We start from the raw sequence: 17786 nt of genomic DNA on the forward strand, positions 1-17786 counted from the left end.
AAATGTCATGATTTGATTACTTTTTGGCAGTAGTTCTAAGAAGTTTGTTTATTTATTTTTTTTTTTTTTTCTTTGTAATGTGTTTTGTAGAAAATGTGCTTTTGTTGTAAATCAGAAATGTCTTGTCTGGGTACGTAACTCTAAGAAACAGTAAATTTTGATAGATATCACTTCTGTTTGAAATAAATATTTGTCTACAGGGGCTTTTTCTTTTCAAAATGCTTTGGATTTTAAAAATCTTCCCTATTTCCCTGCAGTAGCTTAATCTCGAATAAAGCTTTATAATTAGGACAGTAGAACTGGCCAACTTCAATCTCTGATTTAAATTTTGCATGTCAGTGTGAGCTAATCCCTAAAAGATAGTGCACTAGGTTCATAAAGAAAAAAAGCAATGACATTTTGTGATACGCAGTGTTTTCCCCAAAACCGCATTAAGCTGCTGAATACCATGTTTGGCCTCAGTTTTGAGCAAATCCACAATATGGTTCAGCGATTTGCTAAGCAGTAGTTTTCCACTTTTAAATTAAACATAGATGAACTATTAAAAGACTTGTGTGACTTGATCCCTCTCTCCTGCTGCTTGATGTGGATCAGCTGAAAGTCTCTTAAATGGGTTCGTGCAGCTTGATCCGTGCACCGCTGAATTTGCTGGCAAAACTCCTGTTGCCATGTCTGGGCACAGGGACAGAGGTGTAACATATGTTCCAGGAGGGATGTTTTAAGTCCTCCATGAGCAAACAGAAGCCCACACTTCAGAAAAACTAGAATGTCATAACCGGTCTTTCTGCTTATGGACCAGAGCCGGGATCCCAGTATCTGCTGTCTGATCTGCCCCCCTCTAGAAGGATTTAGCTGCCAGAACCTGGCCTGTGATACCTAAGTCACTGATTCTGTCATAGCTCTGCTAGTGGACCTTTCCGAATTTGGCTTTGCTAAGGAAACTAATTTCAGTAACTTTTTTTGGTAGACAGGGCAGATGATAACCTAATTAATGTTAGGAGTGTAAATGGCATTTTAGTCTTGGTGCCGTTGCTTTGGATGCCATTGAGAGCTTTGCCATCAAATGCAAAGGGAAAAAAGATGATATTGTCTGCTCAAAAGCAGTTTTGATGTAGAGCTCTGGAATTTAAACTTCTCAAGAGAACCAGAAATTGAAGTCACTTCACAAGTGAGTTATTAACTTAATTTTTATACTGTAAAGGTGTAGGGGTATATTCTACTGGTTAATCAAGCCTTGAGGCATAAAATAGGCTGATCTGGTGTTGCTAGTCTCACATCCTTGCCTGAAAGAGAAGGCTGCAGGATAGATGAGTGCTTGAGGATTTACATGTTCTGACACTGGGCATGGTTCTGTCTCTCTGAAGTTAATGAGAACCTCTCTTGATTTCTGACAGTGCCAGATTGGGATGGGCGTGTCTGCCTCTGACATTAAAATAAAACTTTGAGACAACTGAGTAAAAAGAGACAGAAGATAGATACCCTGCTTCCTAGCTTAAAATAAATAAATAAAAAGTTGCCCTGAGGATCCAAAATTGCCTCCAACGCCCAACAAACAATAGTTTATTTCTTACCCTAATGGCAGACTCTGTGGAGCTCTGGGTAAAAGGTGTTTAATGGAAAAGCACTGTGAGTTCCCAGAGTCCGTGGGGAGAACTACTCGGGCACCTGATTAGGATTCCAAATGAATGTGAATTCATTTAACAGTGCCTTTCACTGTTGTCTTTTGTGCAGACCGGTTTGGACTCGGACAGCCAGGCAGGATGCCTGCTTCTATGAATGCCATGCGAGTCCTGAGCACCAGCACAGATCTGGAGGCTGCTGTGGCCGATGCACTGGTAAGAGGGAAAATACAAAATGCTTCAGACACCGGGAAGTGCCTTAAAGTTACCTGTACGTATGTTCTCCTCTTTCTAAATAGCTTTATTCTGATTGTGCCAGTGCCTGATGCTGTAGAGTTACCTTTTGCTGTTTTGACTTTGGGTATACTGGCAGCAGTATGTTTTTCCTTATTCCCTGTCAGTTCTCCACTGTTGTCAGACAGAGTGCTGTGGCTTGGCGCTGCAGCTGCAGGATGGGTTGAATCAGCTTTCACTTGGCTGGCAGAGGATGTGCCCAGCACTGTGACGATGCTCAGCACTTGTGGGGTCGGAGATTTCCATCAGCCCTATTGCCTGCATGAAGATTTTGTCATAAAAACAGTGTCCTCTGTTAGTGTCAATTCCTGATCAGATTTCAGCAAGAACAAATTTCTGCCCTGCGTTATTTGCACCTGGGTAGCTACTCAGAGAGCTCATAACTTGGCTTGCGTGGAATCTGTGCCATCTCATGCAGTTACGGTGTAAGTTGAATTGTATTTGTCCGGTTTGCTGCTTATACTTTGAAAAACATTCACTGCTTTTCCTAGTAAATTTGATGTAATTAAAAAAAAAAAGTTGTTGTCCTGTATAATCTTATTGTATAATGGTATCTCTTGGTTAGAACCTAAAAAGTGTCTTCTGCTTTTCAGAAGGTACATGCTAACCCTTTGTATGTACCTCTTATATCTGGGGGAGAGAGGATGTGTAGAGGCAGGAGAAATTATTGTACAGTGCTAGCTGGGTACCCATGGTTCTTCTCCAGCTCTAGACCAGAGCAAGGGAAAGATTTCCTGAAGTATCTTGAGACAGATCTCTCAGAATCTGTCTCAGATGCACTTTAAGGAAGATGAACCATGTCGTCAGTGCTTGTGGTAGATGGCCTTTCTCCATTTCCTAGTTCACTTTCCCCTAGGCTGGCTAACATTTTTCTTTTTATGTCTGATTATCACCCAGCTCATGGCAACTATTAGAGTAGTTCTAGAAAAATCGCCCTTTTTACAAAATTTACCTTTCAAAACAAAGGGAATATTTGTGAACAAAGAAAGGTAGAGCAGTATATAATGGATGGCACTGTTGCATTTAGTGGGCTGAGTTCCTAGTGAGCATTTTCATTACCAAACGTAACAGCTTGTGAGACAATTTCTGCTCTCAGTGCCTCAAATTTGCTATCAGAGCAGTTCAGGACATAATTACAGACAATGGTTTGCCTGTGTAAACGAATTCAGGTTTTATCCCTTCATGTGAGCAGCTGCTGAATACAGGTTTCTTAAGGGAAGAGAGTGTCACAGTGTTTCAATTGACTGCTGAGCCCTGAGCTTTCTTTGGGTGTGACTTAATCTCCAACTAGACTTAGAAAGTGCTCTCTTAAATATTCCAGCTTTGAGGTTAAGTTAACATTAAACTGAAATGTTAAAATTTCGAAGGGTTGAGCACTTAAAAGGGAAATACTTAAGTCTAGCTGGTGCTGCTGACTTGGTTGATCAGTCTAAATTTTTACAGCTTCAGGAGATGCAACACAATCGTGTTGATTCCTTCCTTCCCACCACCCCAGTTTTCTCTTCATTGCCTTCTGACAACAGGCAATTTACACAGCCTGTGCAGGCTCCTTTTGAGAGTGTGTTGTGATGCCAGCTTTTACCCAGTAACCTTGTTTTCAGAGAATTGTCTTTTCCATGTTGTAAGAAATGAAAAGAAGTTCTCCAAAGATGGCTTCAGCCAAATCCTCAATTGAAACAAAACATGGTGGGTCATTCTGTGACCTCTACTCCCTCTGTACAATTCCAGTTGGATCCACTGCTTCAGTTTGAGCTGGCTTGGCCTGAACCCACAATGTCTGCACTGGGAATTAGTGCTTGGGTCTGTCAGAAGAGCTCAAAGGGTGATGGAAACTTTGCTGTTAAGTAAGGTCTTTAAACCAGTGGTGCCAACCAGGGGGTCTTAAAAGAATCTAATCTTCAAAACAGTGTGGTGTAAGAACTGTGGGTTGAAAGAGAACTTGGCAAGTGAAGTTGATTAAATGTGCTGTACTGTAGATAGTGGCTTCCTCACATCAGAATTTCTTTGCAAGACTCTAAAATTAAACACTACTAGTAATATGTGGGGAAAGAGAAATCACTACCAAAATCTCTGGTATCTTTCATTGCAGGTTTCTGAAAAGTGAGCAAAGAGGTGCTGAATATAGATCTGTTCCTAAAAAAGTTTTTAACGGATAATTCTCGGTTCCAAGCTCCCTAAGGGAAATTGTTGGCAGTATGAGTAGTGCAACAGTTAGGAGAGAAAGTCAGGCATTATTATACGCACTTTTATTTTGCAAAAACTGTATTTTTTTTTTTTTTTTAATTTGCTAAGACACATTTGCTATACGTTTTTTTTTGCAAAAACAAACCCTACATGAGCTTCTGACATAATTCTCTATGCTTTTTCCCACCCTTCAATATTTTCCTGCCTACAGCTGTTAGGAGACTCCAGGAGCAAGGTACTAGTGCTTTCTTGACTTTTTATTTCTACTTTCCAACTCTCCCCACCCTGTTGCTAACGCCCATGGTACTGCACGTGAGTTAATTTCTATGCTTCAAACCTCCAGTCCTTGTGGAAGCAAAACCCTGCTGGCTTCACAAGTCCAAGACCTGCAGGACTGGACACTGGAAGGAATTCTGTAGCAAACACTTCAGAACAGAGATGATCTTTTTTTCATACATTATCTTGTCAACCTTGTTCTTTTAAGGTTTATTTAAGAGGTTTTTTTTGCTGCCATAATTATGCTACTATTCTTTCTGTAAGGACTGAGGCTGTCAAAGATGTACCTAAGAGAATTAGGTCTTCTACTGCCATGCTATGGAAATGAGTGGGATTTGAGTACTCAACTCCCTTAGCAGCCTCTGGAAAGAATCTTAGCCCAAACTAACAGAGAAATTGCCATCTCTTATATGCAGTACATTTCTAGAGTCACTTCAGTGTCGATATCAAAGTGACTGGGCATGCCAGCACAGATTCTTTCAGCTATTTCTTACTTTATTATTTTTTTTTTTTAAAGTAGAAGTTGTATCATCATAGTATCTGTAACAATGAAACTGACCATTATTGCCAATAGAACATTTATCGTATTTAATTTCATTACAATAACTTAATTCTACTGGGCATAAATGAATCATTTTCATGCTGGGGAAGGCAGGCCCCCTTCCTCTGAGTCACTCAGTCTCATTGAAATCGGTAGGGTCTGTCTTGCTTTGCTGTGAGAGGTAAGCAGGCACTGCATGGTGACGTCTTTAAAAACACTTCAGTCACTATAACAGTAGCACTAATCTTCCTTTGAGTGATTGCAGATAGAATGTTTTTCTTTTGGCATGGATGTATCTATATATAACTTGGTAAGTCCCAGTCTCCCCTTTTCCAGAAGAAGCCAGTGAGAAGAAGGTACGAGCCCTATGGGATGTACTCCGATGACGATGCCAACAGCGACGCGTCCAGCGCTTGCTCGGAGCGCTCCTACGGCTCCAGGAACGGGGGCATCCCGCACTACCTGCGGCAGACTGAAGATGTGGCTGAGGTCCTGAACCACTGTGCCAGCTCCAACTGGTCTGAAAGGAAAGAAGGGCTCATAGGTCTTCAGAATTTACTGAAAAGCCAACGGACACTGAGGTGACTTCATGGTTTTCTGGTGTCAATAATTCCTAAGGGGTGGCTACAGCCAGAAGGCAGTATTATGTACCTGCCCTGTCTTCTATGGCTGTTGAGGCTTTGTCTCCACAATGTGAGATTGCAGTTAACTTTTGGAAAGGTTTCTGCTGTGGCAGTAATGTGGAAAGGGCTCAGGTAAGCAGGCTGTCTTCTCTTAGCCTTCATCCATCTCATGAGGACCTCCAGTGGTAGGAAGGTGCTTGTTGCAGCACAGTGAGATTTCCCACAGTGGTGCTATTGTAAACATACTCAAGGAGTGGTGCCATTTTTACATTAGTCTGTTTGAACCTTCAATATTTTTCCCATAGCAATTTAGTTGGTGAAGCAAACATTGCACTTACTCTGAAATGACTCGGGGTGTGTGTTTCAAAGCTGAGATCAGATAGTGCTGGCGTTGGCTGTGCTTTGACTCTTTATGAAGGCTGTGTCAGGTGTAATTAGAGATCCTGTTTGCAGCTCCTGAAAAATTTTACATCAGAAACTTGTTTGTATAAGTGGTGTAATGTGTAATGTAAAGGGAAGTTTCTTAGGGCAATGAAGTATGCGTACCAGCTCTGAAACTGCATATGGTAGGAGAGGGAGACCCTTTTCCCCTGCTGAGAACCACAACACCCCTTCAAACACCTTTGGAGCACCACACCTTAAAAGAGGTTTTAGAATTAGGTCTCAGAATTATCCAGTAGTCATGTGGAAACTTCCTGTGGCCACAGGTCATGTTAACTAGACAACTGGCTCTCAGGCCATACACATTTCACCCTTAGTTTATGGAGAAAGTGTTTGAAACAAGCTGTTTATCCCTTGGCCCCTTTGAAGGTAATATTTACAAATAGCTGTGACAATTTTATTTTTCTGTTATGAATTGTACGTGCTTAAATTATAGCTAGGTTTATAATATTTATAATATATATAGTAGGGAATATATTATAATATTCCCTACTTGGGTTTGTGCAGTTGTTTCCATTATAAAAGGGCTTCACACTGGCTGAAAACAATTTGATGGTTCACATTAACAGCCTGAGTGAAAGTGTACTGAGAGCAGGCCTGAAAAAGTTGGTTTCTTGCCATCACAAAATTATTCTTGCACTTCACATGATGTGATTACAGGCCTTAAATGGGAAGTGCTACAGGTTTTTAAAATGGGTAGTTAAGAGTCTCTAGATCAGAGATGCTTTTTGATGTGGTGTCTTAAAAGATACTTCCACCATGTGTGCTGTCTTTTTTCTTTAACAAACTGTCTGGAAAAACTGTGGCACCTCATGAAAAAGTTGGGTGAGATTTTGATTTTGCCACAAAAGCGTATGAGGGTTATAAGCAAGGTTTGGAGTGCTGCTGGGTATAGTTGCAAGAGCGGAAGTGCTGAGAAGTTTTGGTGATGGGCTGTTTATCCAGGTCAGTAGATCCTAGCAGAAATACTGGTGGAATTAAACTCTTGATTTCAACCCTGCTGGTTGTAGTGTTTGAACTGTGCTGTCACCAGTCCCTCAAGCTAGCAAGTTGTATTAGCTTTGATCCTGAATAATTTTTAAATCTGTCCCAGAAACTACACCTTGGTGCAGTAATTTTATAAATTTTATACAGTGTTTAGTTCTCGGTATTTCATTTCGGTTTTCTTTTGATCTGCTTCCTCCTTGGTTCAGGGTTGATCTGGTGCCTGTTCTAATGATTAGATTTTATCATCCTGCTTGTTCCCACGGCATCTTGAGAACATCATCAAGGTCATTAGTCCAAGGGGCAAGTCTGTCTCCTAATTAAACCTGATACCTTCTGTTGTGGTGTAACATGTAAATGAGAGGCAGTGATGTGGCTGGGTTTTCTTCAGTGTTCTGACCTGAAAGATGGCTGATCCTGTGTTAGCTGGGATTTGCATATCCAGAGATGTGCATGCAGAGTGGAATGGCACTTACCCATCCTCTTTTGTTTCATACAGCTTCATGTGGCCTACTGTTTCAAAAGCTCCCCATAAGGTCTTCTAAATAAAACAAGGCAAAGGAGTCCGTTAAGGGAATGTTCTTCCACTGCCTGTTGCAGTTTAGTATTTGCAGTGTTACTTTGGGTCTGTGAGCTTTTAGAAAGACACACATATACATGCTGACTTTATATAACCTTTGTCCAGAAAAAAAATTCATTAGAGTAATAAATAGGGATTCATTCAGAGAGCTGCAATCTGCATGATGTCAGGAGAATGTTGTTGTCATTTTGAGCCTGTGCAGCCTCACCCTGAATTAAGCTGACAGCGTACTGTGATGTTGTTACAAAGACTTTTCCCTCCCTACCAGACTCTTAAACCCATTGGTTTTGTGTCCTTCTAAAATTTATTCAGCCTTTCATGCATAGATTTATTGGGGTGAAAACAAAAATCCTGTGTTACTTAGACACAATCAAACATAAACTGGCTGTAGACTGCTGCCTTATTCTGGCCTGTTTGAAGATTATTTTTAGAAAGAGAGAAGTTGGTGGATTGTAGAATTAATGTTGTTCTGGAAATACATTCCCTGTAGTCAAAATCTTCAATAACTCTCCTCTGAGCAGTCAGTGTTCATTTCTCTAGTTGCTCTGGTTTTACAGTAATTGTGAAAAATGTCTGTTTGCATACGTAGTATGCAGGAAATGTAACTTAACTGCCTTGTTCTGGTTTTGTTTGCACCATAAACAGGAGGAGCTTCTGTATTTTTTGCCAGTTTGCCTTGCAGGAAAGCTAAAGCTTTTCGATACATTGCAGATAAGAGCTTTGGCACCGAAGAGTTCTGCATTTGACTCCAACTCAGTATCTCAGGCATCATTCTTTTTTCCCCCTGCCATAAAAAGAGCACTACTGAGCACCTAATAATCTCTTACTAATAGGAACTTAGATTGTTCCTCAGTGTAATTATCTTCTGATTTAATAGGTTGCCATTTGTTAACGTCTCTTCCATTTCTATATGTTTGGCTGCTCAATATTCCTGCCTGCTATCAGACTTCAGAGGCAATTCTGGTCTATTAATAATCTGTGATTCTAGACTGATACTACTGAAGCAACTGGGAATTTAAACCAAAAGATTTGATTAGTATATAACTAATAAGTTCTGATTTTACTTGAAAATTTGAAATCCTTGACACAAAGGAGACTTGAAAAACCTATTCTTAAACTGAAAAAAATGCATGATTCAGTGATTCAGAGACCTTGACCCAAACAGAATCTAAGTGCCTCGCAGACGTGCACATTTCAAGTTATCTTCTGGAATCCAGAATATAGAAGAAAATAAAAGCAGCAGAAAATACCAGTTATCTGGTTAAAGATTTTAAAAAATAAATGTTTATTAGATTCTTAATGTAAAACTGGTGATCCCAGCAGTTAAAATGAAGTCCCAGTAAAAGTTTTGCCTAGGTATACAAAGTTTCCAGAAGTGTGACTGAAGTAACATTTAGATAAAAGGTTAGATCTTTCAGCTGTTAATATTTATTAGCTGCTTTTTAAATTTTTTTCTGCAATTAAAACTTTGGCATTAATGTCGTGTTTTATTTATGTATTTTAGCCGAGTCGAGTTAAAAAGGCTGTGTGAAATATTCACTCGCATGTTTGCTGACCCACACAGCAAGGTAAGATCACAAAGCCACGGCTCACTCTCCTACGTTACTGTGTGTGCAGCTTTGACACCGTTCCAAGATGAGTGGTTTGTATTTCTGCCCCTGCCATCTGCTGGGGAAAACTGGCATTTAAAAATCTCATTTGTTTTACAAGGAGGGGATGTGTCTCGGTCTCTCTTACATTGCTAGGAACTGGTTACTCCGTGCTGCTGAGGAGCAGCCTAATGCCTTTCAGAGGTCACCTCCTGGAGCCAGAAGTTCAGTTTGCCCTTCTCTAGTGTGTATTTTTGGTGATGCACCAGGAAGAGTGGTCCATGAGGGGTCCTGAGCATCACAGCCACTGGGGTTTGTGTATTGTGTACACCTGGGAGCAGGTGGCTCACCGAGATAATATTCTGAATCTCATAATCAAGGTCTTTAATATAGCTACTTTGCCTTTAAAACACTGACCTTTGAAGTTAAAGGCTGTGGCATGAATTTACAGACATTTCTTTAGAAGAAGTGGGGAGGTGGGGCCCATAGACATGTTCAGGACTAGTGGATTTCTGTGGACAGCTAAGGAGGAGCAGAGGGAAAGGAATAGGGAATTTCATGCCCTTTTCTCAGTTTTGCTGCCTGAGGGGAACCAGTAATGGCTGTGTGAAAACATCAGCAGTTGGGTTAAATGCGGTTTGAGAAAGGCTAAGTTGTATAAATCTTTGTACTTCAAGACCTCTTGGTAAACCAGTTTTAATAAATGATTGCTGGTTTTCCATGGGCAGGCTGAGTAGCCTGTCACAGGTCTTGCTCAAAATGTGCATTTTTGGCTTTAATTATACTGTGGACCAGCTGTCCCACAGGTCTCACCAAGCTTGTAGTACCCACGTGTAAGTTCTTAATGCTTTGGTTCCCCAAGGTATGTGTAGTAGAAAGGGTAGAGGTGTAATTATTTGTTTGCAAAATATTCCCAATTTGTGAGTAAGGCGGGAGTTTATTGCACACTCAGTTATGTCCTTTGTGGCAGCAGTGATCTGTCATCTTCACAGCTTTTATAGAATTACTGATGCAAACTCATTAGTTGTGGTGTTAAACACCCATAGCTTTGTTCATATAACCGTATATAAACATAGACAGGTACTTTCTTGACTGAGGAGATTGAATCTGATCCAAGGCATATAATGTTTTAAGTAACTTTGCTGAGAGGAGATTGTGTTTTAAGAAAATGCAAACTTTCAATGAATGTGTCTTTTATCTGTTGAGAAACTGCATCCTTGATCACTCTGTGTGCTAACGAGTGGTTTGTTTTGTTGCATGGCCTGCTTTGCCGTGGAATTGACAACAGAGAGTAAGTGTTTCTACCCCCTCCCTTCATTCGTTACATGTGGTATTTTAATACAACACATTTTAGACATGTCTTGTCTGATTTTTTTTTTTTCCTGAGCCATGTAGTCACTAAAATCATTCATTTGTGAAACTTTTATAACAAAATCACCCTGAAACTCAGACTGTAAACCCCCTTTCCCTTTGATTATTTTTATTTTAAGAACTGTATTTCTTTTTCTGACACTTGTTTTGTTTATAGGTCTTCAGCATGTTTCTGGAAACACTGGTTGATTTCATCATCATTCATAAGGATGACTTGCAGGATTGGCTTTTTGTTCTCCTGACCCAGTTGCTAAAGAAAATGGGAGCAGATTTGTTGGGGTCTGTGCAAGCAAAAGTTCAGAAAGCTCTGGATGTCACCAGGTAGAGGACTCAGATGGCAAATGTGGAGGTTTTTTTGGGATTACAGGAAGGTGTGATTTTAGAAATCCAGCAGTGCTGGGTATTTTGAGGGCTCAATCTCGATGAATGTGAAAATAAAGGAGAACAAAGTTATGTCACTGTATTTCAGGTACTGAATTAAAAAGGCCTGTCTCTCTTCTAAATAAATAACTTTAAAGCATAAATTTAGAAGTGTATAACTGATTAATTTTAGGGTTTTGTGGGGTGTGTACTCAGATATCAGGTTTTTTTGATTGACAGGTATCCAAAAAATTGCATTATTCAGAATATGAAAGGTGCTTTACCACAAAGTTCAGCACCTCTTTTGTGTTGTTCAGACACAAATAACAGTCAGGTCAGGATAACACCTTGAATGCTACTGCAGTGCTCACACCAACTCTGTACTCCATGTCCTTTTCAAAGGATGTCCAACACAGGACACTATTACAATAAAATTCAGCTCATTCTAGAAATGGGTGATTAAAAAAGAAAAGAAAAAGTAGCAATAATCTAGGAGAAAATAGAGGGGAAATAAAAGGAGAGAGATCAAAACCAGGTATGAACCCTAAAGGCAAGATAAACCAAGCTGCTTCTAGAGATAAGGGAACAAAGCAGAGTCTGAAATGAAATGGACAGGCATGCCAAAAGTGTACAGACAGTAGAGTAACAGTGTGTAAAGATACTGATTTAGCAGTTTTCTCCAGTATTGTGTCAACAGCTAGCTAATCCTTAAGCTTAGAGTTTCTCTTATTGATGGTAAAGCTACCAAGAAGAAAAGTGTGTTGAAATCTGTTAAGTCAGCTTTGAGGTATTGAGTTAATTTAGTTTATGTTGCATTTACATTTTTGCTTTTGTTTCCTTTGGACAGGGATTCTTTTCCATTTGATCAGCAATTTAACATTTTGATGAGGTTTATTGTAGATCAGACCCAGACACCAAACCTGAAGGTCAGTATCAAAAGGCATTTCCCTGAAGCATCAACATGCTTGTCTTAGCTTGTCATGTCAGGCATACCATAAAGCATTGAGCTCATGAGAAGGTAATTTTTGTATTATGTGCATGATACAGAAATTATGTTGGCAACTTGCAGATGTCCCAGGGATGCTTCCTCCCCACCATGTGATGTAAGCCTTGTCAATCTGTAGTGGGATCTGTTCCTATGGAAGAAATGCATCTTTGTCAACTCCTGAGCTTCACAAATCCCTTGTCATTTCTCAGGTCAAAGTTGCTATCCTGAAGTATATTGAGTCCTTGGCAAGACAGATGGATCCAACAGACTTTGTGAACTCCAGTGAGACAAGACTTGCTGTATCTAGAATTATAACTTGGACTACAGAACCAAAGAGCTCAGATGTGAGAAAGGTAAGCCAGGATGATGAAGTATTTATAGTAATCACTGCTCTTGAGAAAAGAGGAAAAAACCTGTCATAAAGGTAATGAAAAGTTCAGTGATTAGGCTCTATCTTAAGCCCTGATTTTGCATACCTCACTGTCCAAACGGAGCTGTCAATTCAGTCCACACACAATTCTGAAGCACATCCTCATATTTCTTTTTCCTTGTAAGTACTTGAGTGACTTTAACTATTACCATACAAAAAGAGGTCATGGTTTGCAATTGTGCTTTTTCTCGAGCATTCTGGAAATGTCTCTAGGTTTGTATTTTGTTTAGGTGAAGGCTTGGTGCTTTGTAGACTGAAAGCTAGCGCAACTTCAGTGTTATAATGTTATTAGAAGAAAGTAAACAAATCAGTAAGCTGCCAGGGGCTCTCAAGCCTTCTCTTTCAAGTGCTGTATGTTTATCTCTGCCTGGAAAAAACTGACACAATTAGGTCAGGCTGGTTAATAGTTACCTTGTTCTTTATCTTGCTCTCCATGCAAGTGTCAGGCAAGATAAAATGGGACAGGTAGTGATACTCATCTCTCCCAAGAGAAAGGCAAGACTTAAGTTTTATGTAGTCACATACATAAAACTGTATCTGTAACACAATTTAAAATGACCTTCTGTTTCCAGTAGGAGTTAAAGGCTTTGAGATGTAGTTGGATTTTAAAAAAACCCAGCCAAGTTTCAATAACTCCAGAATGTAAAATTCGTATGAGAACTTAATACTATATACACAAAAAATGTTGACTTAATACTAGAATAACATGCAATTTTATAACTTTGGAAATAATAAAATTACTTCTATTTGATTCTGATGGAAATGCTGCTGGGTATCAAGTGTGCTGCCACAAACATGTGTGCAGCATTATCCAGCAGCTGAAGGAAGGCTTCAAAGAAGCTGTTTGGGCGTGTGCTGTTTGCTTGCTCGCATACAGACGATTGGTTCTGGGGGAAAAAGGAACATCCTCTTTTCTGAAGACTTTCCTGCAGGGATTTTTCACAGCACTGTAACTGCAACTTGCTTCTGTAAGATAGTCTCCCTCAGGAAAAAAAGGGGTACTTTAAATTCTGGACGTAGATCTGGAATATGGATTTGCATTTTAATGTTTCCGTGTCCAGCATCAGAAAGAATAGATCAGGCAAAGCAGCTGCTTCTGTGTTACAGTCCAGGTGAATCTCAAGCAGTTTATTTTGCTGCTGGACTGTGAGGGGAAGTTGTAATTTTTAAAGCAGAAATATGCACTGAAAACCAAAATCTCTTCATATTGCTCGGCAGGAGGAACATTCCACCATTAGGGGTCATCATTGCTGCGTGCAAAGGGAAGCAGAGACTATCTGCTGCAGCTGGAAGATTGGCTGTTGCTGTTCCCTGTGGGCTGTGGGGAGCAGGTGCTCGCTGTGTGGTGTCCATCCCTCTGTCTGTTCCAATGGCTTGCACAACTCTGGCAAAACTTCCAACAAACTCTGCCTGGGTAGTGCTTGGGCAAGTGCCTTGGGGCTGACAAGAGATTACTGAATCAAAATTCTTTTTATTAAACATGCATGTGACTTGGATTTGCCTTTGGTGCCAGTAGTTTTCAGATAAATTATTACACAGTTAAGCTAATTTTAAGCTACTAAAAACAAATGCACAGGTGATCTTCGTTTCATCATACCATTGCTGTACTATGATGTTATTAAGAACATAGTACAAGCCAGAGGCTTTAGAAGAAACAGTACAGCAGAGGATTTATAAGCAATCATTGGCCATTATCTCTGTCAGGACTGTAGTTAACAGACTTATAAATTGATTATGCAATAGTGAATTGGATTATCAAAAGCCAATCTAGGCAGGCGAAATGTTCTGAAGAATACAATTAAATATTGCCGTGGTTTTCTGGCAATATAACTTGGGAGGAAAAAGAGTAGTACCTTTTTAATATCAAGATGATTCATTTAAGAAGAATCTGCCCTTGTGGAAGGTATCATGGTGGACTTCAAGATCTGTGGTATCCTCTTCACCCAAGTCTGAGTTACTGAATTTTACCTTTGAGCAGAGGCAGAAAAATCAAACTTCCTCACACTGGTGATGTCTGTCAGTGAGGAAGGCATGTGGCAATTAGTCATGCAAATGTGATCCTGTCGTGGCAGTCAAGGTGTCTGCTCAGGAAATTGATTATATTTTCAGTCTATACTGAGATTATCCTTTCGTTAATGTGATTCGGTCCATTACTGCTACTTACTTTGTGTGGTGGTCGTGGAGGTCCAGCCACAAAGTGTTAAGGCACTGGGAAAAAATAGAACAAAAAATGTCATTTAGCCCAAAAACCTTTTCAAACTGAATGCTACAGCTTTATTAATAATTTGGTATATTCTTGTGACAACGTTTAAACACACCTAATGAGCACACTTAACCAGTCTGACTCGACTTGATCTACAGCTCATGTTTTATAGCTAGTGAGGTCAGAAAAAGTCAAAAGAAATGCTGTTTTTCATAAAACAAATTCCTGTATGGAATGACATCTGTAGTTAAGCATAAGCTCTGTTACCACAAGGAAAACATGATGTATTATGAGGAACACGTAGTTGATACTAAAGTGTGCGTTGACAAAATGATGTGATTCCCTCTCAGGGCAGAAACAATTTACACTGCTGATAGTAGCCATGGACTATGTACAGTTAAAATTATTGTCAAGCTTTAGGTTTAAAATAAAGGGATCTCCAGTGTGTTATGAATAAATACTTGTCTTATTTTAAAGATTGTTAGTACTTGTGGGTATTTACCCTGCATTCAGCTTAAGGTTTACTTCCTGCAAGCAGTGCTGGAAGAAAGATGAAGACATTTGTCCTCCATGCTGAGCAAAAGCCACAGGGTAGGAGCAGGTCCTGCAGTGTGGGACCTGGATGGGATGTGGCTCCAGTGTGAGGAGGGCACCTGTTGGGGATTCCTGCACATGCAGCCACCTCGTGGCTTTTTCCCCAAGAGGAGTTTATCAGTGGGCAGGGCACAGATCAGGATTTCAGATAACTGAGCTGTAATTTCGACTGCAGTAGCATCTAACCTTGTGTGAGGTACTTGACTTTCCTCTGCACTGATTTATTTCCTGCTGTAGCAGGGTGTTAATTCTGATTTTCCTCTGCAAATTGTTTAAGGTAGGATGAAATAATTTTACAAAAGCCAGTTAATTACCACGCAGAAAAGTAACACAATGGCAATACTGTGATGATTGGTCTGTGAGGACATTCTAAGTCAGTAACTTCCCCATTTTATTTGTAATATTGCCAGCGAAGTTGTTTTGCAATCCTTACGTAGGTAAAGGGCTGATTGAATTTGGATGACAGGCATGGGCTCTGTGTGGGAAAATACTTTGATCCTGGAAAAGAGCCATCTGTTTGAGAATGGAAATTAGAATAATGCTTCTCGTTTGACTTTGGCCAAAGCCTACAGAAACCTCGTGTCCAAGGCTTGTCTGAATGGAAACTTTTATTTAACGTGAGTGCCCAGAATTTGTGGGTGTGGAATCAAGCTGTGAGGGCACAGAGGATCTTAGTGTTTAGGAGGAAGGGGAATGAGGCCTCCTGAGGTGAAGTGACAATTCTTACCATCTTGTTAATCAGCCCAGCTCTGGTCTTAACAATAAAAAAAAAGATCTGATAAATAACAAGATAAATAACCAAGATGATTGGTATTTGGAGTCTAATCTCAAGGCAGAAGAAATTTTTTCCTTTGTTCCAAATATCCTGACTGGCTTCTCTGTTGATGAAACATTCCTACGGTGGTTTTATTTTACAAGCCTGAAGGCGTTTTTAGATGTTATGGGCAGCCTTGTGTCACGTGTACATCACGTTCTGCCTTCCACTTACGTAACTGGGAAAACTTCTTCTTTCAACTGCCCTACTTGTCACTGCAAGCTGCCCTTGAATACGGACAGTTGGATGGCTTTTGGTAAGAAAGTAGAACTGTTGCACCGAATCAAAAAGCCAGCAGGGTGCTTGTGTTGCTCTAACTTTCATGAAGATGAAGGTGAAGACCTCCTGAGAGTACCTTGGGGAAGGCCCTCCTTGGATTGCTACCACGGGTTTGCAGGTGAAGTTGAAGGATATCCAGAGAAAATGAGTCTGGGGTCAGATTTTTTTTTTTTTTTTTTCACTAAAACTGATTGAGAAAGTTTCTGAATTATGAAGAAGATGAGGAAGATTTCGGAGGGAAAACTGCAGGCCAGCAGACACTTTGTAAGCTGAAGCAGGCAATGAAGATTTACATCTTTAACTAGTAAACCTCAAGGTCATTCCTTGAGAATATTGATATTGTCACTTTGACAAGCAAAACCTATCTCTCAGTAAAGCCTAGATGGAGCAATTGGATGAATATACTACTGTGATATCTGTAGGAGGACCAGTGAGAGGAAAGCAACCACTTTTAAGGAGATTCGGCTCCTTTGCATGGTGATGCCATGAGACCTCTAAAAACTCTTAAAAGTTTTAATCATCCATCTAGCGTCAGTCTGATTTCAGCTGCTCTGGGACAGATGTGTCACTGTAAGAGTGCTCTCAGAGCCTCTTAGTGAGCTGAAATGGCATTGCTTATTTGTACTGGTGTTGAGCAATAAACACTGTTGGTCAGGGCCTGTTACAGTAGTGGTGATGAAGAGGACATTTGTGGAAATACTTTTGAATGGCAAAATATTTTAGTACTCTCCAGCCACAGGCCTTTGCCTTTCTGGGTCAGAGGTTTCTCTAGCACACCTGCAGTATTCCTGCGCCAGATTTGTGCATCTCATGGACTCCGTGATGAGCCAGGTTACCAGAGCACTGGGCATTAGGATTTCATTTCAGGCTTATGGAATCTTAAATAGGACTACGTCCATCTTGCTGAGGTCAACCTTTTAGCAAAAGTCAAAAGACTTTCCAAAAAAAGTCAAACTCAGTGTAAATGCCCAGAGGAACTTCTATCAGGCATTTAAAACATAGTCAGTGTTGGGAAAAACAGTGTAATACATGAGAAATGGCACCTGGTGGACTGCAGTGTTTACTTGATTTAAAGCTAACAAAAAGGATCTCTGTGTCCTAGCTGTGTTTCCAAAATAGTACTTCTCATTTTCTGTTTGTTTTGAATTTGATGCTGCAGAAGAGCTATGAGAGCCTAAATGTTTTTAGTGTACGCAGTGTAAGGAAAATGGCTTTCACCCAGTGTTAGTGGCTAGAAAGTCATGATGTGCTTGTTGGAAACATGGTGCTGGGATGGATTTCCTTAAACAGAGTTTCTCCACGTTATACAGCCTTCTAGAATGTTTGAGCTGAAAGCACATACTCTGTTTGCTAGAAGACCTAGTGCTTGGTAATACAAGAGAAGAAATGGCTTCACAGATTTGTACACTCAACACTTACATTATGTGTCTGTGCACAATATGTTTGTGTGTACATACCATTTATATAAACACTCACACACCTACACAGGTATAGGTTATGTTTCTATATTGAAAATCAAGTCTAGAGGTGATGTTTACATGATGCATTGCAGAGCTGTTTGCAGTGTGACAGATAGTTCTGCCATACTTTCTCTAGCATTTCAAAAATCCATGCAG

At 40.1% G+C, this 17786-nt stretch overlaps 1 protein-coding gene across 5 annotated transcripts in view; it reads left to right on the top strand.

The window, feature by feature from the left end:
- Positions 1-17786, top strand: part of CLASP1 (cytoplasmic linker associated protein 1) — a 170592-nt gene that overhangs the window by 114498 nt on the left and 38308 nt on the right. For 4 of the 5 annotated variants that reach the window (XM_058421334.1, XM_058421335.1, XM_058421336.1 and 1 more), the window contains 7 exons: positions 1732-1835; positions 4309-4332; positions 5251-5495; positions 9047-9110; positions 10660-10823; positions 11710-11788; positions 12060-12203. In XM_058421334.1, coding sequence (XP_058277317.1) covers positions 1732-1835; positions 4309-4332; positions 5251-5495; positions 9047-9110; positions 10660-10823; positions 11710-11788; positions 12060-12203 — 824 coding nt within the window. The remainder of the gene's footprint in view (positions 1-1731; positions 1836-4308; positions 4333-5250; positions 5496-9046; positions 9111-10659; positions 10824-11709; positions 11789-12059; positions 12204-17786) is intronic. The other variant, XM_058421338.1, reaches the window with a different exon arrangement.

Source organism: Hirundo rustica, chromosome 7 (genome assembly GCF_015227805.2).
Source record: "Hirundo rustica isolate bHirRus1 chromosome 7, bHirRus1.pri.v3, whole genome shotgun sequence".
NCBI classification, from domain to species: Eukaryota; Metazoa; Chordata; class Aves; order Passeriformes; family Hirundinidae; genus Hirundo; species Hirundo rustica.